Source organism: Notolepis coatsorum, assembly GCF_963971535.1.
Source record: "Notolepis coatsorum genome assembly, chromosome: 15".
NCBI classification, from domain to species: domain Eukaryota; kingdom Metazoa; phylum Chordata; class Actinopteri; order Aulopiformes; family Paralepididae; genus Notolepis; species Notolepis coatsorum.
Window position 1 is genome coordinate 76,313,011 of NC_140179.1, and position 22,443 is coordinate 76,335,453.

The window sequence follows — 22,443 nt, forward strand, 5'->3', positions numbered from 1 at the left end:
AAAATTAGCACCGCAACAAAGTGTTTTAGCTCTTGTTTGTGTGCTGCTGCTGCTTCTTGTTTAGCAAGCTGCGATAGAACTGGAAAGCTAACAAGGGTTAGCTAAAAAGCGACAGAAGCTACTCTACTAGTAGTTCATGTATAAGTTCACGCGACGCGGTATTTTCAAATCAGTGCATTTGAATAATATCAATATGCTTACTATATTTGAAGACACCATTGTCCAAGACAAGAGGAAAGTTAGGCAGCATCCATTTCTCTAATCATCTCTGAGCCCGTTCACAAAGGAGCGACGCAGCCGCAGACAGTGCTGTGTTCGGGATAAGTCGATATTGTCCGGTTCAGCTCGTTTAAGTGGGTGTTGTCATCCAAGATGTTGTTGCCTGAGTTTTGTTGTTTGCACATAATGGAGGAACAGCAATGTTTTATATGTGACCACTAGACTAACCACTCCCACCGGGGGGACCCTGATGTAAACAAGACAAACGTCTTTCTCTGGTCTGCATCCCCTTAACAATTGTGTGTATTGAGCCGTATTGTATTGTACCCATTCTGTAATCTGTTAATACAATTTTCAATCAATCAATCAAAACCACATAAGATTTGGAATTTCAGCACCACGAACAGCGCAGTTCAGTTAACCCCTTCCAATGTACAGCCCCCCCAACCTCATCCAATGTACAGTTTCTTCCCCCTCAAATGTATATACTCTCTTTTTTAGACTATTTTTGTATCACAAACAGTACTGTATATTTGTAGATCTGGTATAGGATCTGGTACAGGACTTTTGACAAGGCTGTCAAGTGCAGTACTTTTATTTTATTTGATTGAAATTCAACTTTCAGAGGTTTCTTCAACTTAAGCAAAGGAGAATCCACTGCCCAGTGTCTGCCATATGCTCTTATGGGTACAAGTTAACACTAAGCCTGAAACCTCAGCTTGTTGTCTCCCAACACAGTGCCGTCTCGATGTTCAGTCGGCTGGCCACAGTCCTCCAGGAGCTCTCTGGAGAGGAGGCTCCAGATGGAGACCCACAGGTGAGAGAACATCATGCAAACATTTTAGTTTTTTCCTCAATGCAGTAGGGGTGGGACGATACATCGTTATCAATTATCCAATAGGATCAATGCAACGTAAATCGGTTCATATTGCGATACTCTTATTTTGAAAATCCCGTGGCGAGTATCCGCCCAACAGCACATCAGTAGCGTCTGAAACTGAAGCGTCTATTTTGCGACCCGAAATAAGTCATTGCTGTTTTATTCCGCAACGGGTCAAATGCATCATCGCCATTCCTTTATGCCCACGTCGCGTTAAAGACCGAAATTAACATTACGTTAGCGTAATGTCTAAGGAGAGTGGGCGTTCCAAGATGGCGCCGTCCATGGCAGCTGTGGCGTTGCTATGCATTGTGTTCTGTTTGTTTTGTTTAGTTCCAGCGTCCTGTGTCACTTCTTACACTAAAGAAGAACTGCTGAACATTGGGAAATCAATCCCACTTGACATTTTCCCTCAACTACTCACCCAATCCACGCATCTGCTCGTGAGGGGAACCGCGGTCTTCACCCAGGCTGTGAGGTGGGTCAGCGCGGCAAAAGGGCTGGCTCGCCTTCGCCGGAGGGGATCTCGTCCTCCACTCCCGGGTATCTTCCTCTCAAACGTGAACTCTCTTTGCAATAAAATTAGTGATGCACCGATGTGAAAATTGTGGCCGATACCGATAACCGATATTAATATTGCTGTTCTGGCCGATACCGATATTTACCGATGTCGATATCTCTGTATAGAAAACACTTTTTTATGATAATCAAATAAAGAGCTATTTTCCAAAATGCATAATTTTTTTTACTTTTGCAACTTATTTTCAGAAATGACTGATATTTTGAAACTATTTAAGGCCAAAACATGTAAAAAGAAGAAAAAAAAGATAATAATAATAAAAAAAAAAAAAGATTAAAAAAATGTTTTTTTTTTTTTTTTTTTTTTTTTTTTTAATATCGGCCCTATCTTGATATCGGACCGATACCGATGTGTAAAAAAACGGCCATATCGGCCGATATTATATCGGCGGCCGATATATCGTGCATCACTAAATAAAATGGATGAGCTCCGGTCCCTTGTAGCAAAGAACAATGACTTTCGCTCAACAGCAGTGTTCGCGTTCACGGAGACCCATCTGTCACCTCTCATCCCCGATGAAGCGGTGGAGCTGGAGGGTTTCTCCGTGCATCGGGCTGACCGTGACTTTGTGGCAGTAAACAAGTCTCGAGGCGGGGGGTTGTTGCTCTTTGTAAACGATCGCTGGAGCTCGGATGTTACAGTGATGGACCAGCACTGTTCCACTCACTTAGAATCCTTATTTTTACTCTGCCATTTTACTCCCCCCGTGAGTTCAGCTGTATTATCCTCACGTGTGTGTATATTCCACCCGACGCAGATGTAAACACTGCACAAGACGCACTGGCCGAGCAGATTCTAAGAGCTGAACTAAAACATCCTGATAGTCTGGTGATCGCCCTCGGTGACTTTAACCAGGCTAATCCCAGCCGGGCTCCCCCGAGATACCGGCAACAAGTTACATGTCCGACCCGGGCAGCGAACACGTTAGACCACTGCTACTGTACAATACATCGAGCCTACCATTCTGTCTCCCGTGCTGCGCTGGGCAACAGCGATCATGATTTAATCCATTTGATCCCTTGCTACAGGCAGAAATAAAAAATCTGTAAACCTGTAGTAAGACGCTTCAAAGTGTGGTCCGGTGACGCTCGGGATAAACTCAGCGCTTGGCTGGAGCGTGCAGGCTGCGACCAGGGCTTCCTGGAGTGGGCGGGGCCAGAGGCCGGCAACAACCTGGACGATTACAGAGACTGTGACGTCATTTGTCAGCTTCTGTGAGGAGGAGTGTGTCCCCTTCCGCTCCAGGAAAGTCTATAACAACGACAAACCCTGGTTTACAGCCCAGCTGAGACAGCTGAGGGTTGGGAAGGAGAAGGCCAGACGTAGTGGGGACAAGGCTAGTTTTAAGGAGGCCAAGTACAGATTCGAGAGCGCAGTCAAGGAGGCGAAACAGCGCTTCTCGGGGAAACTGCAGCTGCAGTTCTCCGAGGGAAACTCCTCCTCAGTCTGGAAAGGTCTCAAAACCATCACCAACTACAAGCCTAAATCCCCACAGACGTCTGACAACCTTCTCCTGGCTAATGAGCTAAATGAATTCTACTGCAGGTTTGACAAGGAACCCCCGGCCCCCTTTCCTCACACCCCCAGACCACAATCATCCCCCCCGGTCCCCAGTGGTAACCCTGTCTCCCCTACCACGACCCCTCCCCCCCTTCCCTTTCCCCTCTCCCGCCACACCCCCCCCCCCCCCTCTCTGTCACAGAAAGAGAGGTGAACCGCCTGTTCAAGAGTCAAAACCCCCGGAAGGCAGCCAGTCCTGACTCTATCTCACCTGCCACCTTGAAGCACTGCGCTGACCAGCTGTCCCCAGTGTTCACTAACATTTTTAACACCTCACTGGAGCTGTGTCGGGTCCCAGCATGTTTTAAGGCCTCGACCATCATCCCCGTCCCCAAGAAGGCCAAGGTCACAGGCCTTAACAACTACAGACCGGTCGCCCTGACGTCTGTGGTCATGAAGGTCTTTGAGCGCCTTGTCCTGGCCCACCTGAAGTCCACCACAGACCCTCTCCTGGACCCCCTGCAGTTTGAATACAGAGCCAACCGTTCCACGGACGATGCTGTGAACATGGCTCTGCATTATGTCCTGGAACACCTGGACACTGCACGGACCTACGCCAGGATTCTGTTGGTGGACTTCAGCTCGGCCTTCAACACCATCCTCCAGCACATCCTGGAGCACCAGATGTCCCTGCTGCAGGTGCCGGACTCTACCTGCAGGTGGATTACGGACTTCCTGACAAACAGGTCTCAGCGGGTGAAGTTGGGAATTAACATCTCCGATCCCAAGTCCATCAGCACTGGCTCCCCACAGGGCTGCGTTCTGTCCCCACTACTATTCTCCCTGTACACCAACAGCTGCGTCTCTCTGCACCCCTCGGTCATACTCCTGAAGTTTGCGGACGACACCACCCTGGTGGGTCTCATATCCAGGGGGGACGAGTCCGCCTACAGGAGGGAGATCGAGAGGCTGCTGAGCTGGTGCAGCTGCAACAACCTGGACCTCAACACCCAGAAAACAGTGGAGATGGTAGTGGACTTCAGGCGGAAGGCAGCCCCCCCCTCCCCGATCATTCTGGGAGGCACCCCGGTGGCCTCTGTGGAGTCCTGCCGCTTCCTCGGCATGACACTCTCCCGGGACCTGAAATGGGAGCCGAACACCATCGCTCTCAATAAAAAGGCCCGGAAGAGGATGTTCTTCCTTCGTCAGCTGAGGAAGTTCAGGCTGCCGAGGACTATGATGGTCCAGTTTTACACTGCCATCATCCAGTCCATCCTCACCCTCTCCATCATCACCTGGTTCCCTGCAGCCACGGTCAGGGACAAGGCCAAGCTGCAGCGGGTGATCCGATCAGCGGAGAGGGTGATCGGCTGCCCCCTTCCCTCCCTCGAGTCCCTACACTCCTCCAGGGCCTTGAGGAGGGCGAGGAAAATCATGGCAGACCCCGCCCACCCGCTTCACAACCTCTTCACCATGCTCCCCCACGGCAGACGGCTACGGCTGCCCAAGACATTAAAGTCCCGCCATAGACTCAGCTTCTTCCCCTCAGCAGCTCGCCTGGTAAACGAGTCAGGTGTCCCCCTGCTCCCCCCCTCTATGGCGAGCTGCTAGGGCTGGACCTCCGGACTTGAACTATGCTGCACCGTTTCCATGTCCCCTACCACTGCACTTTTTACAGTCTTATTGTTGTCTCACTGTTCTGTCCTGTCTTGCACTTTACTTATAATTATTTATTATTTATTACTGTTGTATTGTTCTAAATTGTGAAACGCATGCACTGTAATCGTCAAATCACACCATTTGTACTGCAATATGGTGAATAAAGTAATCTGAATCTGAATCTAACAAGCTAACCCTGATCAGAGCCATAGAGAGAATAGCAGAGGTACATTAGTGGGGACTGGGGAAGGGGGGTGGAGGGGCATTCTCCCTTTCTGTGTGTGCATTTGGAAAGACCAGATGAAGTCAGGAGTATTATTATATTGATAGTAAATGTACTGAGGATGGACAGATAAACATAAAAAATACAATACGTAATAAATGTATTCATGATCATCATGCAACATAAAACAATTGAAGGAACGCAAGTTTACCACAAGTAGGCAGTGCTGGTAGTTGGGAGGTGCCCTTCTCTAGTTCAGATATTATTATTAAGGTTGAGAGACCACTTATCGATTTATAGATAATTATCGATAACTGCGTGAAATCGATAAGTGGCGCCACTTATTGATTTTTTTTGCATGTGTACAATATATTTGTTGTTTGCAACGTATGTAAAGCGAAACTGCCGTTTTTCGGTAACGCTACCAATTTACGCTATAATTTGAAAAGATGGCATTCTTCGTTGCTCTCCGCCTCCTCCACAAGTAAAAGGTGCAGCAAGAAGTCCCACGTTATTTTGCGAATATTTAAAAAAAAATATATATAAAAAAAATGTAAGATAAAGAAAAAAACTACTTTCTTTTAAATAATAATTAAAAAAAAACGATATTTATCGATAGTTTGGTCCCGATTTATCGATTCTTCCAAATGGCATATCGTCTCAGCCTTAACCCTTTCACTGCCACACGACAGAAGGTTAACCCTTTACTATCACACAACCGACGGCGATGCTCCATCATTAGCATCATTAGCTCCGCATCCGCAGAGCTAATGATGGAGCATCGCCGTCGGTTGTCTGATAGTAAAGGGCTAACCTTCTGTATTGTCACAGTGAAAGGGTTAACCTGTTGTCGTGTGGCAGTGAAAGGGTTAAATATTATATTCCTGTCTTTACGTGCGTGTGTGTGCAGGCCGAGCTGGTGCCTCAGCCCCCTCCAGGGGAGGCAGCAGGCCAGGAGTCGGGAGGGTCTGAGGAGACCCTGGAGCGTCTGGCTCACCTGGAGCAGCTGGTGGTGCAGCTGAAGGGACTCATCAGAGACCGGGACGGTGAACTGGCCAACAAGGACACGGCGCTGGCCAGCAAGGACACGCAGCTCAAGGTTTGATTGATTGATTGAAGACTTTATTAACAGATTGCAGAATGGGTACAATACGGTACGGCTCAATACACACAATTTCTTTTTTTTTATCCACTTTTTCTCCCATTTTCAATTTTTCTCCCATCCCAATTTCGTATCATCCAATTCAACCCTCCCCTGTCTCGAACGCTGTTTCTTGCCTCCCACAAGCCGGCTGCAATGTGGACTAAGTCATACATAGCACAAGTCCCCTCCGATACTCGAGGTAACAGCAGTCTCATCTTTTCACCTGCGCGGCGTGATCTTTCAGCGTCAGGGGTCTGCGCTTTGGAGGGCCGCCGCCCCCATCGCTTGCTGATTCTACTGCGCAGGCGCACCAACCGACCTGTAGGAGTCGCTGTCCACAACGCCCGATCCCCACCCATCAGTTTCCCACCCCCTAATACTGCCAATGTGTATTAGTACGGACGACCAGCTAAACTGAAAGCAATGTGGAGCGCTGGGCTCGAACAGCAATACACACAATTGCTAAGGGGATGCAGACCCAGAGAAAGACTTTCGTCTTGTTTACATCAGGGTCCTCCATTTTCAATTCATTGTGACATTAATGACATACAGATATATATCATGACATTTCTGACATACAGGTATAAAGTACTGTTACATTTGTGACATACAAGATATGCAAATATACAGTACTGTTAAACTGAGATCCTAACAGAAGATATATACATACAGGGAGAGGGAGGAAACTGTACATTAGGAGGGGGTGGGTGGGAGGGGGGGGGGGGTTTACGGGGGCCATACAGATATATAGGTGAGGGGAGAGAGTGTTAGTGGGTGAGTGAGTGTGTGTGTGTGTGAGGGAGAGAGAGAGAGGGAGAGTGAATGGAAGCGGATACGGACCACAAGCTTATCTTAAAACTCTGGCAGAGTTATTTTTTTTGGCCAACAGCGGCTAGCTGGTCCGTATTCCGCTTCCATCCATTTGTGCTAAGCTAGGCTAGCTTTCTACTGAATGCACAGTGGAGGAAACTGGTATCTATCTTCTTGTCTGACTCTGGAGAAGACGATAAGGCCTAAAAAAAATAATGGTTTGGTTCCGGTTGCCGACCGACCCTGCCGATTTAGGTGCGACCCAATTTATTTTATGAGTAAAAAAAAAGATAAAAACTTTATAAAAAAAAATTACAATAAAGTTTCATAAAAATCTTAGTCAAACCTTTAGTATTATGGATATTAAACATGCTGGCAGAGTACATGCATCCATGTTGTTGTGAACATTTTAATTAAATAAAGACATTCCCTATCCATAGTCGCCGTGGGAAAAAATTAAATAAAATAAATTCCCTACCTACCCATGGCCTTAACTGACAACCAACAGGAACCAAACAATATTTTTTTTTTGCCCAAGTGCATTTCCCATAATGTTGGTGTGTTCCTTTAAACCAGTGCTGTACACAAACATAGGCATATATAACGATAAAAGCAATAAAGTCACAGTGATCAGTTAAGATCAATGTTTAAAAAAAATAATAATAATAACGTAAAAATGAAAACAGTAATTTGCTGACCAGTTTGGGAGAACAGGTCCGCACAAACATGTCCGTTCAGTAGCAACCGGAAGTAGGAAATGCACTAAACCAATGCACTTGTACAGTAGGTAGCAATGTTAGCTCTCATAACGTTAGTGTAGTTACGTTTTTATTAGTGGTCGCGTATTTTGTGCGTATGTACCCGTTCCCTCATCTAAAGAGTTGGGTCCATAAGGCTTTTCCAAGCCTTATGGATCCATAAGGCTTTTCCAAGCCATAGCGTCTTTGTGTTATGTCTCATAACGTTAGCCAGTTAGGAAGTAGGAAATGCACTAAACCAATGCACTTGTACTTGTTTAGCAGCAACTGGAAGTAGGAAGTGCACTAGACCAATAACTAGTAGGTAGCAACGTTGGCTCTCATAACGTGCACTAAACCAATGCTAAACCAATGTCTAGTAGGTTGCAACGTTAGCTCTCATAACGTGCACTAAACCAATGCACTTGTACTTTTTTAGCAGCAACAGGAAGTAGGAAGAGCACTAAACCAATGCACTTGTACAGTACGTAGCAACGTTGGCTCTCATAACGTCAGCTAGTGTGCCATATCAACAATATTCCATCCATATAGGCTACATGTATTGTAACAGCATTTTAAAGACACATTTTCTCTCATAATCAGGTATTTTTAATGATAATTTTTACATTATTATTACATTATTATTAACCCATTCTCTGCCACCACTTTGATCATCCTAAACCATCCTCTGCCAGCGCTATTTGTCTATGGAGATGTTCACCTTCTTTGCAGGGCTATAACTTTTTAAATTGTATTGCTAAAATGACATTACTATGGCCCATTCAACATCAATTATCTATCGTTCAGGATGTAGGAACGTTTAACTTTTTCATTCATACTAAAATACTGTCTAGAGTATAATTATGTTTTTATCGTTTTCTGCAGTATTTCATAGAACGTGAGATATAGGCATAAATGCATATTAGATTATCAAATGCAGTTTGATACCGATCCATGCTATATTAAAAATGTCAACTCTACATGGTCCTAAACGTCATGACTGATCATCTGCGGGTGAACGGAGGGGGGGGGGGTCGTTTATAATTCAATGACCGACGTTAAATGATTTATGTAGTGTGGGTGATATATTGATCAGAGCAGTTTGTATAGAAAATGATAAATGTATCATGTCAGTCTCCTCGTAGCGTTGGGCGATGAGAGTGGAGCAAACAGTTCCCAATTATGTGATGTTGATCGAGGCGATCCAGTTCCGGTTTGTATAATACTAATATACGCTCAAATCTGGTTGTTTATTGAGTTATGGCAACGATCCATTGTCCACGGTGTGTGGATTGAGTCCCGGGACGATAAACGAGTGGCCGGACGGAATAGGGAGACACACCGGGGTCACAATTATCGACTTCCGGTTGCAACTCGCCGATCGGCCACCAGGTGGCAGTATTGAAGCGTTGCAGAGTTGTGCGGAGTCCTACAGCATCAGCCAAGACTCCGTGGGTGAAATATGAATACCATGACGAAAATATGAAATATTGATCTCAAACACGCCTTACGGCGTTATTGGCAGACAACGCATGGCAGAGAAAGCCGCCTTTAACACGTGATTGGCGGAGAATGGGTTAACCATATTATTATTATGGTTGTATCAACCCTAGGGTGACCATATTTTGATTTCCAAAAAAGAGGACATGCTGTCTCCAGCCTCGAGATACATAACCCTAAATCTGAATTGGGGGAAACAAAGCGATGGAGACAAACGGCAACATACAGTGCGACCATTTCACTCTCATTTGTCCATTCATTTTGAGCAAAAAATAGACGAAAAAAAGAGGAATCCGGCGAGGGGGATTCGCAAGCCTCATCTAACGAGGTGTCGCAAGGTTTAACTGAGGCGGCTAATGTTAACATGACAGCACTCACGTTACCAGGCGAATGTTTAACTGAGGCGGCTAACGTTAACATGACAGCACTCACCAGGCTAATGTCGAGCAGCCGTACTGTATTGTACCCATTCTGCAATCTGTTAATAAAGTTTTCAATCAATCAGATATGACGTAGTTCACATTACCAAGCAATCGTGCGCACCACATACAAGGTGGACAGCTCCCCTAGCCCGACACTCTCATACACACACACACACACACACACACACACACACACACACACACACACACACACACACACACACACACACACACACACACACACACACACACACACACACACGTCAGTGTGATGTGATCCCTGTTTTGCCTTGTCCCCAAATCGTCGTATGAACTCCGAAACATGTCCAAAACAGTCTGCCCTGCACCTTGCAGTCGGAGATTGAGCTTGTTGACGTATCCGGTAATATCTGTGAGAAACATCAGTTTCACAACCCACTTCACTTCTCGTCCTCGAGTTCTGGGTAGTCTTGGCCTTTTTTTTTTATCAAAGCAGCCGACAAACTTTTCCGCAGCGTAGCCACCTAACCGCAGAGTAGAGCGGGACATCTTTGTATGCAAGCTTTGTATTTCCTTGAGCAGTTAACTACGAAGTTAACAATCTTTGCCACCGTAGCCATAACCTCATTAAGAACATTTTCCAAACATAAAGCTCCTTTACTTTAGCTTTCTTAGCTAGCGGGGTTGCCATCATGACATCTACAACTATGCAGAACGCAACCGCGGCACTGTGTGTGATTGCCATGGGAAATGCGAGCGGGAGGCCTCATATAGGCTACCTTCAATCAAACAAAATAAAGAAAAAAGTGTAGCCAATGGCTGTTCAAGAGGTGATTTGACATGTCATACGGGTGTGCAAAAGAGTCGACTTACAAAAAATAACCTGTGGAAGGATTTCTTTTTTTTATCCACTTTTTCTCCTTATTTTCAATTTTTTCTCCGATCCCAATTTTTGCTGTTTCCAATTCTCCCCTGTCTTGAACGTTGCTCGCATATGCCCCCCACTGGTCGGTTGTAGGGAGGATAGAAGCCTTGCATCACGTGTCCCCTCCTGTACACGAGGAGGCAGCCTGTCGCATTTTTTCACCTGCCAGCGCGGACTCTAATTGGCGAGGTGTAACGTGTGGGAGGCTCACACTACCCCCGCCATTTCCTGTCTCTGCTGTGCAGGCGTCCCCCAACCGACCTGTAGGAGTCGCTGTCCACAACGTCCAGATTACCACCCCATCGACTTCCACCCGCTGACTCTGCCAATTGAGCCAGTATGACGGCCGGCCCAAGCCGGAGGCAACGCCGACAGCCGAATTCGAACCCGGTGTCTCTTGCGTTCGTGACGAGCGCAATGTCCGCTGCGCCACCCAGCCGCCATAACCTGTGGGAGGATTTCGACAAGATAAATGTGACAAAAGTCCAGCGCAAAATATTAAAAGTGAAGTAAAAAAAAAATGCCAATGCTCCCGTGCCAGTGCCTAGGGTTGCCGGCCCCTGCTTTAAACCATAATGCTGGCGTAATGTTTTTTTTTTAATCTACTTTTTCTCCCATTTAAAATTTTTCTCCCATCCCAATTTCGTGTTTATCCAATTCTACCCTCCCCTGTCTCGAACATTGTTAGGCCATGCCTCCCACTGGTCGGCTGCAATGTGGACGAAGCCTTGCATCACGTGTCCCCTCCGGTACACGAGGAGGCAGCCGTCGCATCTTTTCACCTGCACAGCGCGATCTCTCAGTGGCGAGGAGTAGCATGTGGGAGGCTCACGCTGCCCCCGTCACTTCCTGATTCTGCTGCACAGGCGCACCAACCGACCTGTAGGAGTCGCTGTCCACAACGTCCGATCCCCACCCACCAGCTTCCCACCCCTAACACTGCCAATTGTGTTAGTATGAATGACCAGCCAAGCTGGTAGCAATGCCGAGAGCTGGGCTCGAACCCAGCATCTCCTGCATTAGTGGCGAGCTCCTTGCCCACTGCGCCACTTAGCCGCATGTTGGCGTAATGTTGAACACAAAGGAGTGTGCGGGTATTTTCTCTTTTTTCTTGGATGAATTATTTGCTTCCCCAGCGCCTGTAAAATACTGTGACTGTGCGTGTGCCTCTTTGAGATTCCACACCTTTATTTACCAATCTTATGACGAGTCAATGGCTACTGTGTGAAAAGGCCTTAGCTTTGAATGCTTTTATTCCTCTTGTGTTTGTAGGATGAAAGGGAAACTGCAGAGGCCCGGTTCACCAAGCTCAAGCTACAGGCCAAAGCCAAGATGGTTTCACTCGGCAAACAGATCGCTGACCTGAAGGGACAGGAAGGAGCTGCGGTGAGTTGGGAGAGAGCGTGAATAATAATAACGGCATAGCATTGTTGTATTTTGCAGAGCTTATAGTTTTATTACAGGTCTAGGCCTGAGCAGCATGACCACAACAGAACGTATTTTTTCACTTCACATGTTTTGTTTTATTTCTTCAACAATAGAACAGTATTTATTTAGTTTTATTTCTTCAATATTTTCTCTTTCTTTTTTATCAAGTGCACCTTTCATTAATGTTAAGCTGTAGCCCTATTTTCTGAAATTCCGCCTAAAGGTACATGCCCAAGTAAATGGAAGATTGCTCCACTTCTACAAGGTCAATTTGCATGTTCTTGGTATCTAGGAACATCTAGGGACCTGGGGGAATGTATTCCCAGTGTCAGAAATATTGTGTCTGTTACTAGACTTGAATAAATTGTGATGAAACAAAGGAGAATATAAATTATGATTTTCTTTTGCCGGTGAATAACACCATGAAAACATCGAGGTGCTATTGATTTCACTCACTGAGCTCATTCAGCACCTTCTTGAGATCAAGTGTACAAATAATCTAAGCAAATGAATAAAGGGAAGATGATTAAACCGAAGGATTTGTAGATACAGTAATAAATTGTAATTCATTTGAATTATAAATTCATATTTGACCTTGAACTTGACCTTGACCTTATTATGACAATCATACATCTATGGGTAGGGAAAAAGCTCCTCTTTCCAATGGCAATGTTAAATCTGGATTTAGTCATTTCCTTGCGTTTCTTTTTAACGAGAGATAGAATTAGCATGTATCCGATCAATTCTAACCCTAACTCCCAATTGGGGGACCCTACGGCTTAACAGGTTAAAAACGGTATTTCTCATTGCATATATTTTTATTTTGAATACAAAATATAGATGAATTAATATTGTTAATGGTGGTATTGTAAACTTGATCCAAGCTGGTATAGCGTACCTTGTAATTTTGGCGTTCTCCAACCGTAAGGTTAACACATGAGAATCCTTTCTATCAATGTAGTTTTACAGCGATCTTGTGCAATCTAACGGATACCAACCAAACACATTTACTATAAACTAACCACAAACTGGTAATTTAGCCTCGTCTTTAGCTGATTCTGAAGAAGACACATTCAAAAACGTATTAACACATCTGTTTGCACCAATAAAATTGCCATGTTGACCATGTGCTCCAGAATTCATCCTTCGATTCAGATAACCAAAACATTTCCTTGATTGTTGTCCTATATCTGTGTTTGGAGTCGTGTCTCCTTTGGCGTGGCTGCGGGTCCTGGAGCGCGTGGCCTGTCATTCCTCTGTGGAGTTTGGGGGCGGGGGCGTGGGATTCGCTGGTTTTCCTTGTGGTGGTTTTCCACCAGGACCGGAGGAGATGGGGCGGCCCGCCAGGGGTGGCATTCCCATCGCCGTGCATGGCGGTGTGAGTGGCGCGCGGGCTGTTTTGTGTTTTCCTTCGGTCATGGCATGCTTTATCGGGGGGTGCTTCTTGGATGGGGATGTGGTAGGTAATTGATGTGTGGGGTGTTTGGGGGACTGACTGTTCCGGGGGGGTGCACATGCCTTCGAGCGACATTGTACTTTTATTTTATGCCATTATTAAGTCTGCACGTTTACATTGCACTACTTTTATTGTCTTTTATACTTATTCTTATGTCTGCAATTTATGCATTGTTTTTTATTCTGTCAATCTGTGTGCTGATTTTATGCCCATGTTAATTTTATACTATAGATAGTTATTAATATTTATTATTGTTATATTGTAGAAATGTGTGCATTGAAATGTCCGTAAAGTCGCGACGACATTGAAAATGAGGGTGACCTCAATTGTCTTTTCGAGTATAAATAAAGGTTGTTGATGATAATCTGTTTTTGTTTACAGCGGAGCCCAGAAAGCTCCTTTACAGGAGACTCAGGCGCCGGGGAGCAGGAGCTGCAGGAGCTGCAGGGGCTGCAGGAGCTGCAGGATCTGAGAGCCAAACTGAGCGAGGAGGAGGCTAACAACAGCACCCTCCAGGAGCGCCTCCAGACCACCCAGCACCTCCTTCAGGAGGAGCAAAGCACACATGCTGAGCAGGTAACACAGCGATGATGGAATGGACTCTGTCCTAACCCTTTTCGTGACTGTGATGCACCGAGTGGATACACAGTCCCTTATTCCACCATGTAAAATTCCTACAATTAAGTCTGTCTCGCTTTTCTCTATCAAAACGCTTCTCGTACAAGTATCGCAGAGACATTTCAAAGGTACTCACAGTTGCACGAGGGTTTCGGACAGACAAATGCTAGGGTTTGAAAGCTCGCCGTTGCTAATAAACATTTAAAATATTTTTTATAAACTGGTCAACACTGCTCAAAGCGGCTTTAGCTGCCTGATGCACCTGCGCTGTGATCACAGCGCATGCGCATCAGGCACACAAAGACGGAAATAAAGCTGGGTTGACCAGTGTTGACCAGTTTATAAAAAAAAATTAAATGTTATTCTATATTGTGTATATATTTATCATGAAGCAGAAGCAGAAATAATTTATTTTGGTCATTTGGAATGATTGCGCCCTCTATGTTGATTTGGTATGGTAATGTTAGGCCTAATGGTTTGCTGATTGATATCCCCTTTCGTAAGGTTTGGCCGCGTGAATCCACAGTCCCTTGCTCCCCCATAGGAAACCACCCTATTTTAACTCTGAAGAACTGGTCCGACGCGAAACGTTTGTTATACAAGTAGCGCAGAGGAATTTCAAAGGTACTCACAGTTGCACAAGGGTCTTGGACAGAGAAACGCAATGGTTTGAAAGCTCGGCGTTGCTAATAAACATTTAAAAAAATATATATAAACGTGTAAACATCACCGAGACGGCAGTGCGGCTCTGCAGATACCCTACTCCTCATTGCGGCGTTCGGGGGAGAGCAGCCATACGTTCTTCGCTGTTTACACGTTTATAAAAATTATTTAAAATGTTTATTAGCAACGCAGAGCTTTCAAACCATTGCGTTTCTCTCAATTGCGGCTCAATACACACAATTGTTAAGGGGATGCAGACCAGAGAAAGACGTTTGTCTTGTTTACATCAGGGTCCCCCATTTTCAATTCATAGTGACATTTATGACATACACAACATACATGACATTTATGACATGATGGGGACATACATGACATACAGTACTGTTACCCAGAGATCCTAACAGAAAATATATACATATGATGGGGAGGAGACTGTACATTAGGAGGGGGTGGGTGGGTGGGAGGAAATTGCAAAGGGCACGGAGTTATTGCAAAGCTAACTGGCTACACTGGCTAGCATGGCCTGCCTCTCAATGCAGTGGAACTGCTCTTTGATTTAGATGATGCTTGCAGGAGGAATCTGCTCTCCTGCTAGAGTGTGTAACCACCTACTTTAACATTGATTGTTGCCACCAATTATTTTATTTCTATTCTATTTTATTCTATTATTATTACCGTATTTGTATTCTTTGCACAATCGAAGCGGGCATGGCCACCTTCATTTCACTATATGTCTTGTGTATGTATGTGATGAATAAACCTCTTTAATCTTGAATCAATTGGCACCACCTATGTAGTGGTGCCGTGGGCTTGTTTACCCTTTAGCCTTTTTATCCTGTTTTGTAATTTCCTCCACAGGGATAATAAAGTTCTTCTTCTCTCGCCTTCTCTTATCTTGCGTAACCAGCTACAAGTGCTACAGGCGGTGGTCCTCGAGAAGGACACTCGCTTCCAGGAGCAGATTCAGAAGCACGAGGAGGAGCTGCTGACGGTCTCGGCCCGACCTCAGGATGACCCTGACCTCCAGCAGGTATAAACACAGCAGCAGCCCCTGAACCATTCATTCATCCATACACGGTGCATAGGGAGGTGTAGTGGTTACTTCCTGGTCTATAGGGAGGTGTAGTGGTTACTTCCTGGTCTATAGGGAGCTGTAGTGGTTACTTCCTGGTCTATAGGGAGGTGTAGTGATTACTTCCTGGTCTATAGGGAGGTGTAGTAGTTACTTCCTGGTCTATAGGGAGGTGTAGTAGTTACTTCCTGGTCTATAGGGAGGTGTAGTGGTTACTTCCTGGTCTATAGGGAGGTGTAGTGGTTACTTCCTGGTCTATAGGGAGGTGTAGTGGTTACGTCATTGCTGTTTCCCCATTGCACATTTCTAAATCGTCTCGTTTAAAACAGATAAAGCATGAACATTGGCATGGTGTACCTTTCTGTGTGCATTCATCCACAATCTATAGCTCAACATGAAAATATTCGCAATTAACTCATTCTGCGCCATCGCTTAACCCTTTCAGTGCCACGGACGACATATCTCGTTTTATCAGCCCCCCCGTTGAGTGCCCACGACGACAAATATCGTTTTATTGTTTTATTAGCGATCTGAAATCATATTTCATCAACCGAGTCTCCCGTTGGTACACCAGCCCCTACAGGAGCTCAGAATGGAAAAAAGCGCCCCCTATCGTCTATCCCTGTGTAACTGCAGGTCAGTCGCTTAGTCGCTTAGACTGACCTGGGATCTGTAGATATGTAGAGGCGGAGCCAGCTGGCTCCTTGTGCTGGCAAGAAGTCTGATCAACATGGAAGTCATCGCGGGACGGGAATCAGCCTGGAATATATATTCACAGCAGCCAATAATCAATCAATAAGCGTGATCGATATTTGGAATGGCGATCGGGAATTGGAATAATCTTTTTGGAGAACATCTGATCTGAGGTAAGGAATCTATTTTACCAGTCTTGGGATAATCAGAGTTGTATTAGCTGAGATCTCAGCGTTTGCCCGATGTGTCTGTGTGTGCGCGATCGCTGATGAGGAAATAAGAGAATCGATTTTTCAGCTTGCGTCTATAGCGTGCATACGTACACATATACTATCGATAATCTAGCGTTTATTTGAAAATGATTCATAAATAGGCCGAAAAATGACAGTTTTTGTGTATTCAAGAATATTCCAGTAAATGTCTTTTATCATAGAATCTTTATATTTTCCTTGAAAACGAGGGCTTTTCAAAATGCTATAAAACTAAAATGAACCAATAAAAAAACAATCCGCTTCGACAATGTTGACTGCAAACGAGTCATTGATAAAGCGACGGGCAGATTAGACACATAGCCATAATTTAAAACATAGATTAGGCATTTTTAACGCTAACATTGAAGTGGATGGTGGCATTCAACGGGTAAATCAAGGTTAAGCAAGGGCTCTGAAAGTGTTAATGCGCCAGAGGGCGCTAGTACGCCATTGCTTTAATCAATGGGGGGACTGCGAGATTTGCGAGTGCTTAAAATATATCTTATATTATAGCTATGGGTCTAATACACCCCTCGATTGTCAGTGAGTTGCTTCTAGTCAACATGTACAAAACAGATTGTTTTTTCATCCGTACATTTCCGTTTTATACCATTTTGAATGAGTATAGTTTTGGTGATTCTTAGTAATGCCAGGAAAAGACGTTGTCATTTTTTGCTTGATTATCGAATCTTCCTGAAATCAACGCTAGATTATCATTATTATCCTTCCTCATGCATACATGAAATGGCCCTCGTAGCGCAGAGCTCCCCCCGCCACCTCCTGCACTCAACGGTAAACAGCCACACACACACACAGACAGCGTCGATCGCGGTAGAAAGAAATATCAGATCAACGCAAGATTTTATATAGAGTCCTTACCTGGTCTCTGATGTAATGCAAAAAATAATCTGATCGCCATTCCAAATACTGCTTGTGGAGGTCTGTCCCACATTACCAAGCATTACACATGAACAGGCGGGCGGGGTTAGTGTACCATGCCATCGTTGTAAAGGCCTGCCTCGTCTGAGTATTTAAACCCCGCCCGCACGGCTCAGATCGGCCCTGAAAAGGAACTACCGGTACACCATTTCTAATAGAGTGCAATACCGGCTGGAAGGCGTAGGTGGCGGTATTTGCCCTTTTACTAGCTCAGACCCATTCCCAATGATAACATCAGGCTGGATGGATGAAAATGAATGGATATAGCTAATAAAAGAAATAACGATTAAAACCCGACTTTACTCGTGATTGGCGCTGAACGATTGGCGAGTTAACCCGACTTTACTCGTGACTGGCGTTAAATGAGTTAATCGTAAAAAAAATCGCTGAATTTTATTTCAACCAAAAACGCTTAAACAATAATGTTAGTGATGGAAGGGAACTCATTTTGTGCAAAAAAATGGAAAGCTTTCCAATGTTCATGACGCAGAATTGTTACAATAGCTGATAATCCATTTTCCCCAATGATAAATCCCTATACGGGTGGACCTCGCGGGCGGTCCAAAGTGACGTCAGACTACACCTCCCTATAGGGCCGGGGGGCCAAAGTGGTTCTCCTCAATACTGTTTTTGGCCCAACAAAGGGTTCAAGAGAGTGAAAAGACACTATTAACCCTTTCACTGCGACAATACACAGAAGGTTAACCCTTTCACTGTCACACTACAGAAGGTTAACCCTTTACTATCACACTAAAGGGTTAACCTTCTTTTTTTATCCACTTTTTCTCCTCTTTTCTATTTTTTCTCCCATCCCAATTCCATTGTGCCAATTCTCCCCTCCCCTGTCTTGAACGTTGCTCGCATATGCCCCCCACTGGCCGGTTGTGGGGAGGATAGAAGCCTTGCATCACATGTCCCCTCCGGTACACGAGGAGGCAGCCTGTCGCATCTTTTCACCTGCCAGCACGGACTCTCATTGGCGAGGAGTAACGTGTGGGAGGCTCACACTACCCCCGATACTTCCTGTCTCTGCTGTGCAGGCGTCCCCCAACCGACCTGTAGGAGTCGCTGTCCACAACGTCCAGATTACCACCCATCAACTCCCCTCCCGCTGACTCTGCCAATGAGTTAGTATGACGACTGGCCCAAGCCGGAGGCAACGCCGACAGCCGGAGTCAAACCCGGTGTCTCTTGCGTTGGTGACCCAAAGGGTTAACCTTCTGTAGTGTGGCAGTGAAAGGGTTAATTGGTCTATTTTGGTGTCATTTCATTATTTTCAGAGTGTGTGCGTCACTCTGTGTGGAGGAGACATTGTTCTCTGTGCTGCTGTGCCCTTGAAGCAGCAGACTGTTACTGTGCTCGTCTGCCTAATGGTGTTGTAATGTATGTTGTGCTTCAACCGATCTGATTTTATTTAATTTTATTTCAATTGACGTTTAAAAAAATACAAGATTCCAGAAAACATCAAGGATGCTACACAAAAAGTCAAGACTTATTTCCGCATTGTGGTCCTTGCTCTCAGACAGACAAGCGATACATAACATGACCACAAATAACAATTTGACAAACTACATAGACATGTACATTTTAAATGCAGTACAAACGTAGCCACAGACAACAATGTATCGGACAACATTTTCATGCATTTTAAAATCTAGTTTTTAACATTGTCGAGGAGCCAGGATTTGACTTTTTTCTTCAAATTGTGTCGGCTACTAATGCAGACCGAGTGGATCTCTTATCTGTCTGTGTGTTTGTGCTCCGCAGGCCCTGCATGTGTCCCAGCGGCGGGGCGAGGAGCTGGAGGAGGCCTTGCGGTCCCGGTCCCACGTGTTGGAGATGCTCCAGCAGGAACTCAACAATGCCGATCAACAGAAACAGGTACGGGTCCTCCTGCCTCGCTCCACGCCATTCTGAGCCACCTGAGCGTGTTTCTGTTCAATAGTATCCTGCTGATATTCAATTATGTATTTGATTTGATTTGATTTTTATTTGTCTCGAACATAGAAACATAAAACAAGTTTAAAAAACAAAATAGACTATTAGTCAAAGACTATTTCCATACAATAAGTGTTCGAGAAGGAACAGGGGGAACGCGTATTGATGTGTGACACGTAGGGCTGACCTTCGATTAGTAGAATAGTCGACTAATCGATCGAAAGGAGCCGTAGTCGACTGCCAACCTCCTAGTCTAATGCAAAAAAATATTGGGATTCCAAAAGCAAAGAGGCCTAGAAGCGAGGCTAACGCTAATGCCGTGCATACCAGCGAGGCTAACTGCCTAAGAAAACAGGCACAGAGGCACTGAAAGAGGATTTCACCCATCTAATGAACACACTAGACTAGACAAATATCAAGATGTATCCATCAGTGGATCAATTGCATGCTTTCGCAGAGGACAAGAAGCCTTCAGTCGACTCCTTCAGACATTAAGCACCCCCCACAGCCCAAATAGTAGTCGACTACACAAATCCTTAGTCGGGGACAAGGCCTAGTGACACGTAGAACGAATATTGTTGTAGATTGATAAATGACTATTCAAAGACGGACACATCCCACTTCTGGTAAGACCTCATTATTTGACGTCACAACCACATTTTGGCACAACCACACAGCCCATACTCACCCACAGCGTAATGTATAGAGCTACTGCATATACATTACTGGAATTGTATACCTGTGAAGATAAAGATGATCAGCAACAAATTTACTTTTAAGAAAAAGTTGAAGGATGCTGTTATGAATGGTGAAATAAAGTTGAGTTACTGATTTATTTAGTTAGTATTGTTAGTTTAGTTAGTTACCGTAGTTTAGTTAGTATTGTATTTGTGGTTGGAGCCTTTGTGTTTTTTTTTGAAGTTGTTGAGAATGTGGTTAGGCTAAGGTGTTTTTTATGTTTTTATTGTTTTTTTGTTACTGTAATGTACTGTAATGTTGTGTGTTAGAACCCCAGGAAGAATAGTCTTTCACCCATGGGTGTAGAGACTAATGGGGATCCATAAATAAACAAATAAACACCCTCTCTCTATTTCCGCCTTTCTCCATATCTCTCTCTCTTTTATCTCTCGCTCTTATCTCTTCAGATCCTGACCGCTCAGTTCCGACAGATGGAACAGGAGTTGGCCGAGGCCGGCAGGCAGAGGGAGGAAGAGAGGCAGCAGTGGGCTCAGCACGCCAGCAGGACGGGCGCGGAGCTGGAGGCCCTCAGAGCGAGCCAGGAGGCCTCTGAGAGGGAGAGAGGGGAGGTGGTGGTCAGCCTGGAGAGGGAGCTGGCCTCCCTGAGAGATGTGGAGCGTGGAGCGCTCAGTGCTAGCCAGGCCCAGGAGGAGGCTGTGGAGAAACGGGAGATGGAAGTCGCCAGATTAGAGAAAGAGCTGGCTTCCGTGAAAGAATCGGAGCTTGCGGCCGTCCGAGTGAGCCGAGACGCCTCGGAGAAAGACGAGTTGGAAATCGCTCGGCTTGAGAGAGAGCTAGTGTCCCTGAAAGAGGCGGAGGTGGCGGCCACCCGTGAGAGGATGAACGTTGAGAAGCTAGAGGAAGAGCTGGCGTTCTTGAGGGAGGAGCAGGGGGAGAGCCAGAGGAGGGCTGAGGCCCTGGCTGAGGCGTGGATAAGCCTGCGCTCCTGCCTGGCTCCAGGTGAGATGGACGGAGCGGAGGAGGAGGCGAGCCACTGCTCTCCGACAGACTCGAGCCTGTCCGTGGGCGCGCTGCGGTCTCTGGAGGCCCAGCTGAGGGGTTTGAGAGAGGGCCAGAGGGAGAGTGAGGAGCGCTATGCCCACGTCACCCACACCGCGGAGTTCCTTCAGGGTAAAAAGCACCACGCAGGCTCCAAAGCTTCGATATAGGGAGGTGTAGTGGTTACGTCATTGCCGTTTTTTCGTGTTCCACCCTCTGTCCAACGCAATGTATTTCCCCATTGCCCATTTCTAAATCGTCTCGTTTAAAACAAATAAAGCATGAATATTTGCACTGTGTACCTTTCTGTGCTTATTCATCCACAATCTATAGCTCAACATGAAAATATTCGCAATTAATCATAAATAAAATCGCCAAATTTTATTTCAACCAAGAATGCTTAAACAAAAATGTTAGTGATAGAAGGGAACTCATTTTGTGCAAAAATGGAAAGCTTTTCAATTTCCAAGCGGCAGATGATAAATTCCAAATGATAAATCCCTATACGGGTGGAACAACCAGTGACGTCAGACTACACCTCCCTATTATTAGCCGTTTGTAGCAGAATTACTTGGAAGTATTTATGACAACCCCCACCCCCGAAAGCTATACACCGGCAGCAGTCCATTAATCCACTGTATCTATATACTTGCCCACTGTATTGTTACCTCATTCTAATTAGTGTATATCATTGACCACATCTGCCCAGTTGTACAGCCCTGGCCTATTCCTATTTAACTTTTACTTAAAATTGTACTATATTCTATCGTGTTTTTAGTTTATATATCCTATATGATTTTATTCAACCTCTTATTTACAGTTGTACAGCCCTGGCCTATATTTTATTTCTTAATTATATTATTCTATTGTGCTTAAAGGGGAACTATTTTACTATTCCTAGCACTATTTGGGCAACTTTACACAATTCATGTTAGTCTATTGAAGACATCTGTACGTTTTTTTTCAAAAAAATGCATTGGTTTATATTTCTAATCAAGTACTCAAAACCATCATTTTTCAGCCTCTGGATTTCAGGCTGTTATGGCCTGGCTCCGCCCATAAGCACTTTG

The 22,443-nt window shown here is 45.2% G+C and overlaps 1 protein-coding gene across 1 annotated transcript in view; it reads left to right on the forward strand.

Moving 5' to 3' along the window:
* The window catches only part of golgb1 (golgin B1), a 74,660-nt gene that overhangs the window by 2,904 nt on the left and 49,313 nt on the right, over positions 1–22,443 (forward strand). Inside the window, exons 2-8 of the mRNA XM_084330699.1 lie at positions 958–1,036; positions 5,972–6,160; positions 11,851–11,964; positions 13,844–14,038; positions 15,651–15,773; positions 19,466–19,579; positions 20,782–21,505. Of these exons, the coding sequence (XP_084186825.1) occupies positions 968–1,036; positions 5,972–6,160; positions 11,851–11,964; positions 13,844–14,038; positions 15,651–15,773; positions 19,466–19,579; positions 20,782–21,505 (1,528 nt within the window). The 5' untranslated portion in view covers positions 958–967. The remainder of the gene's footprint in view (positions 1–957; positions 1,037–5,971; positions 6,161–11,850; positions 11,965–13,843; positions 14,039–15,650; positions 15,774–19,465; positions 19,580–20,781; positions 21,506–22,443) is intronic.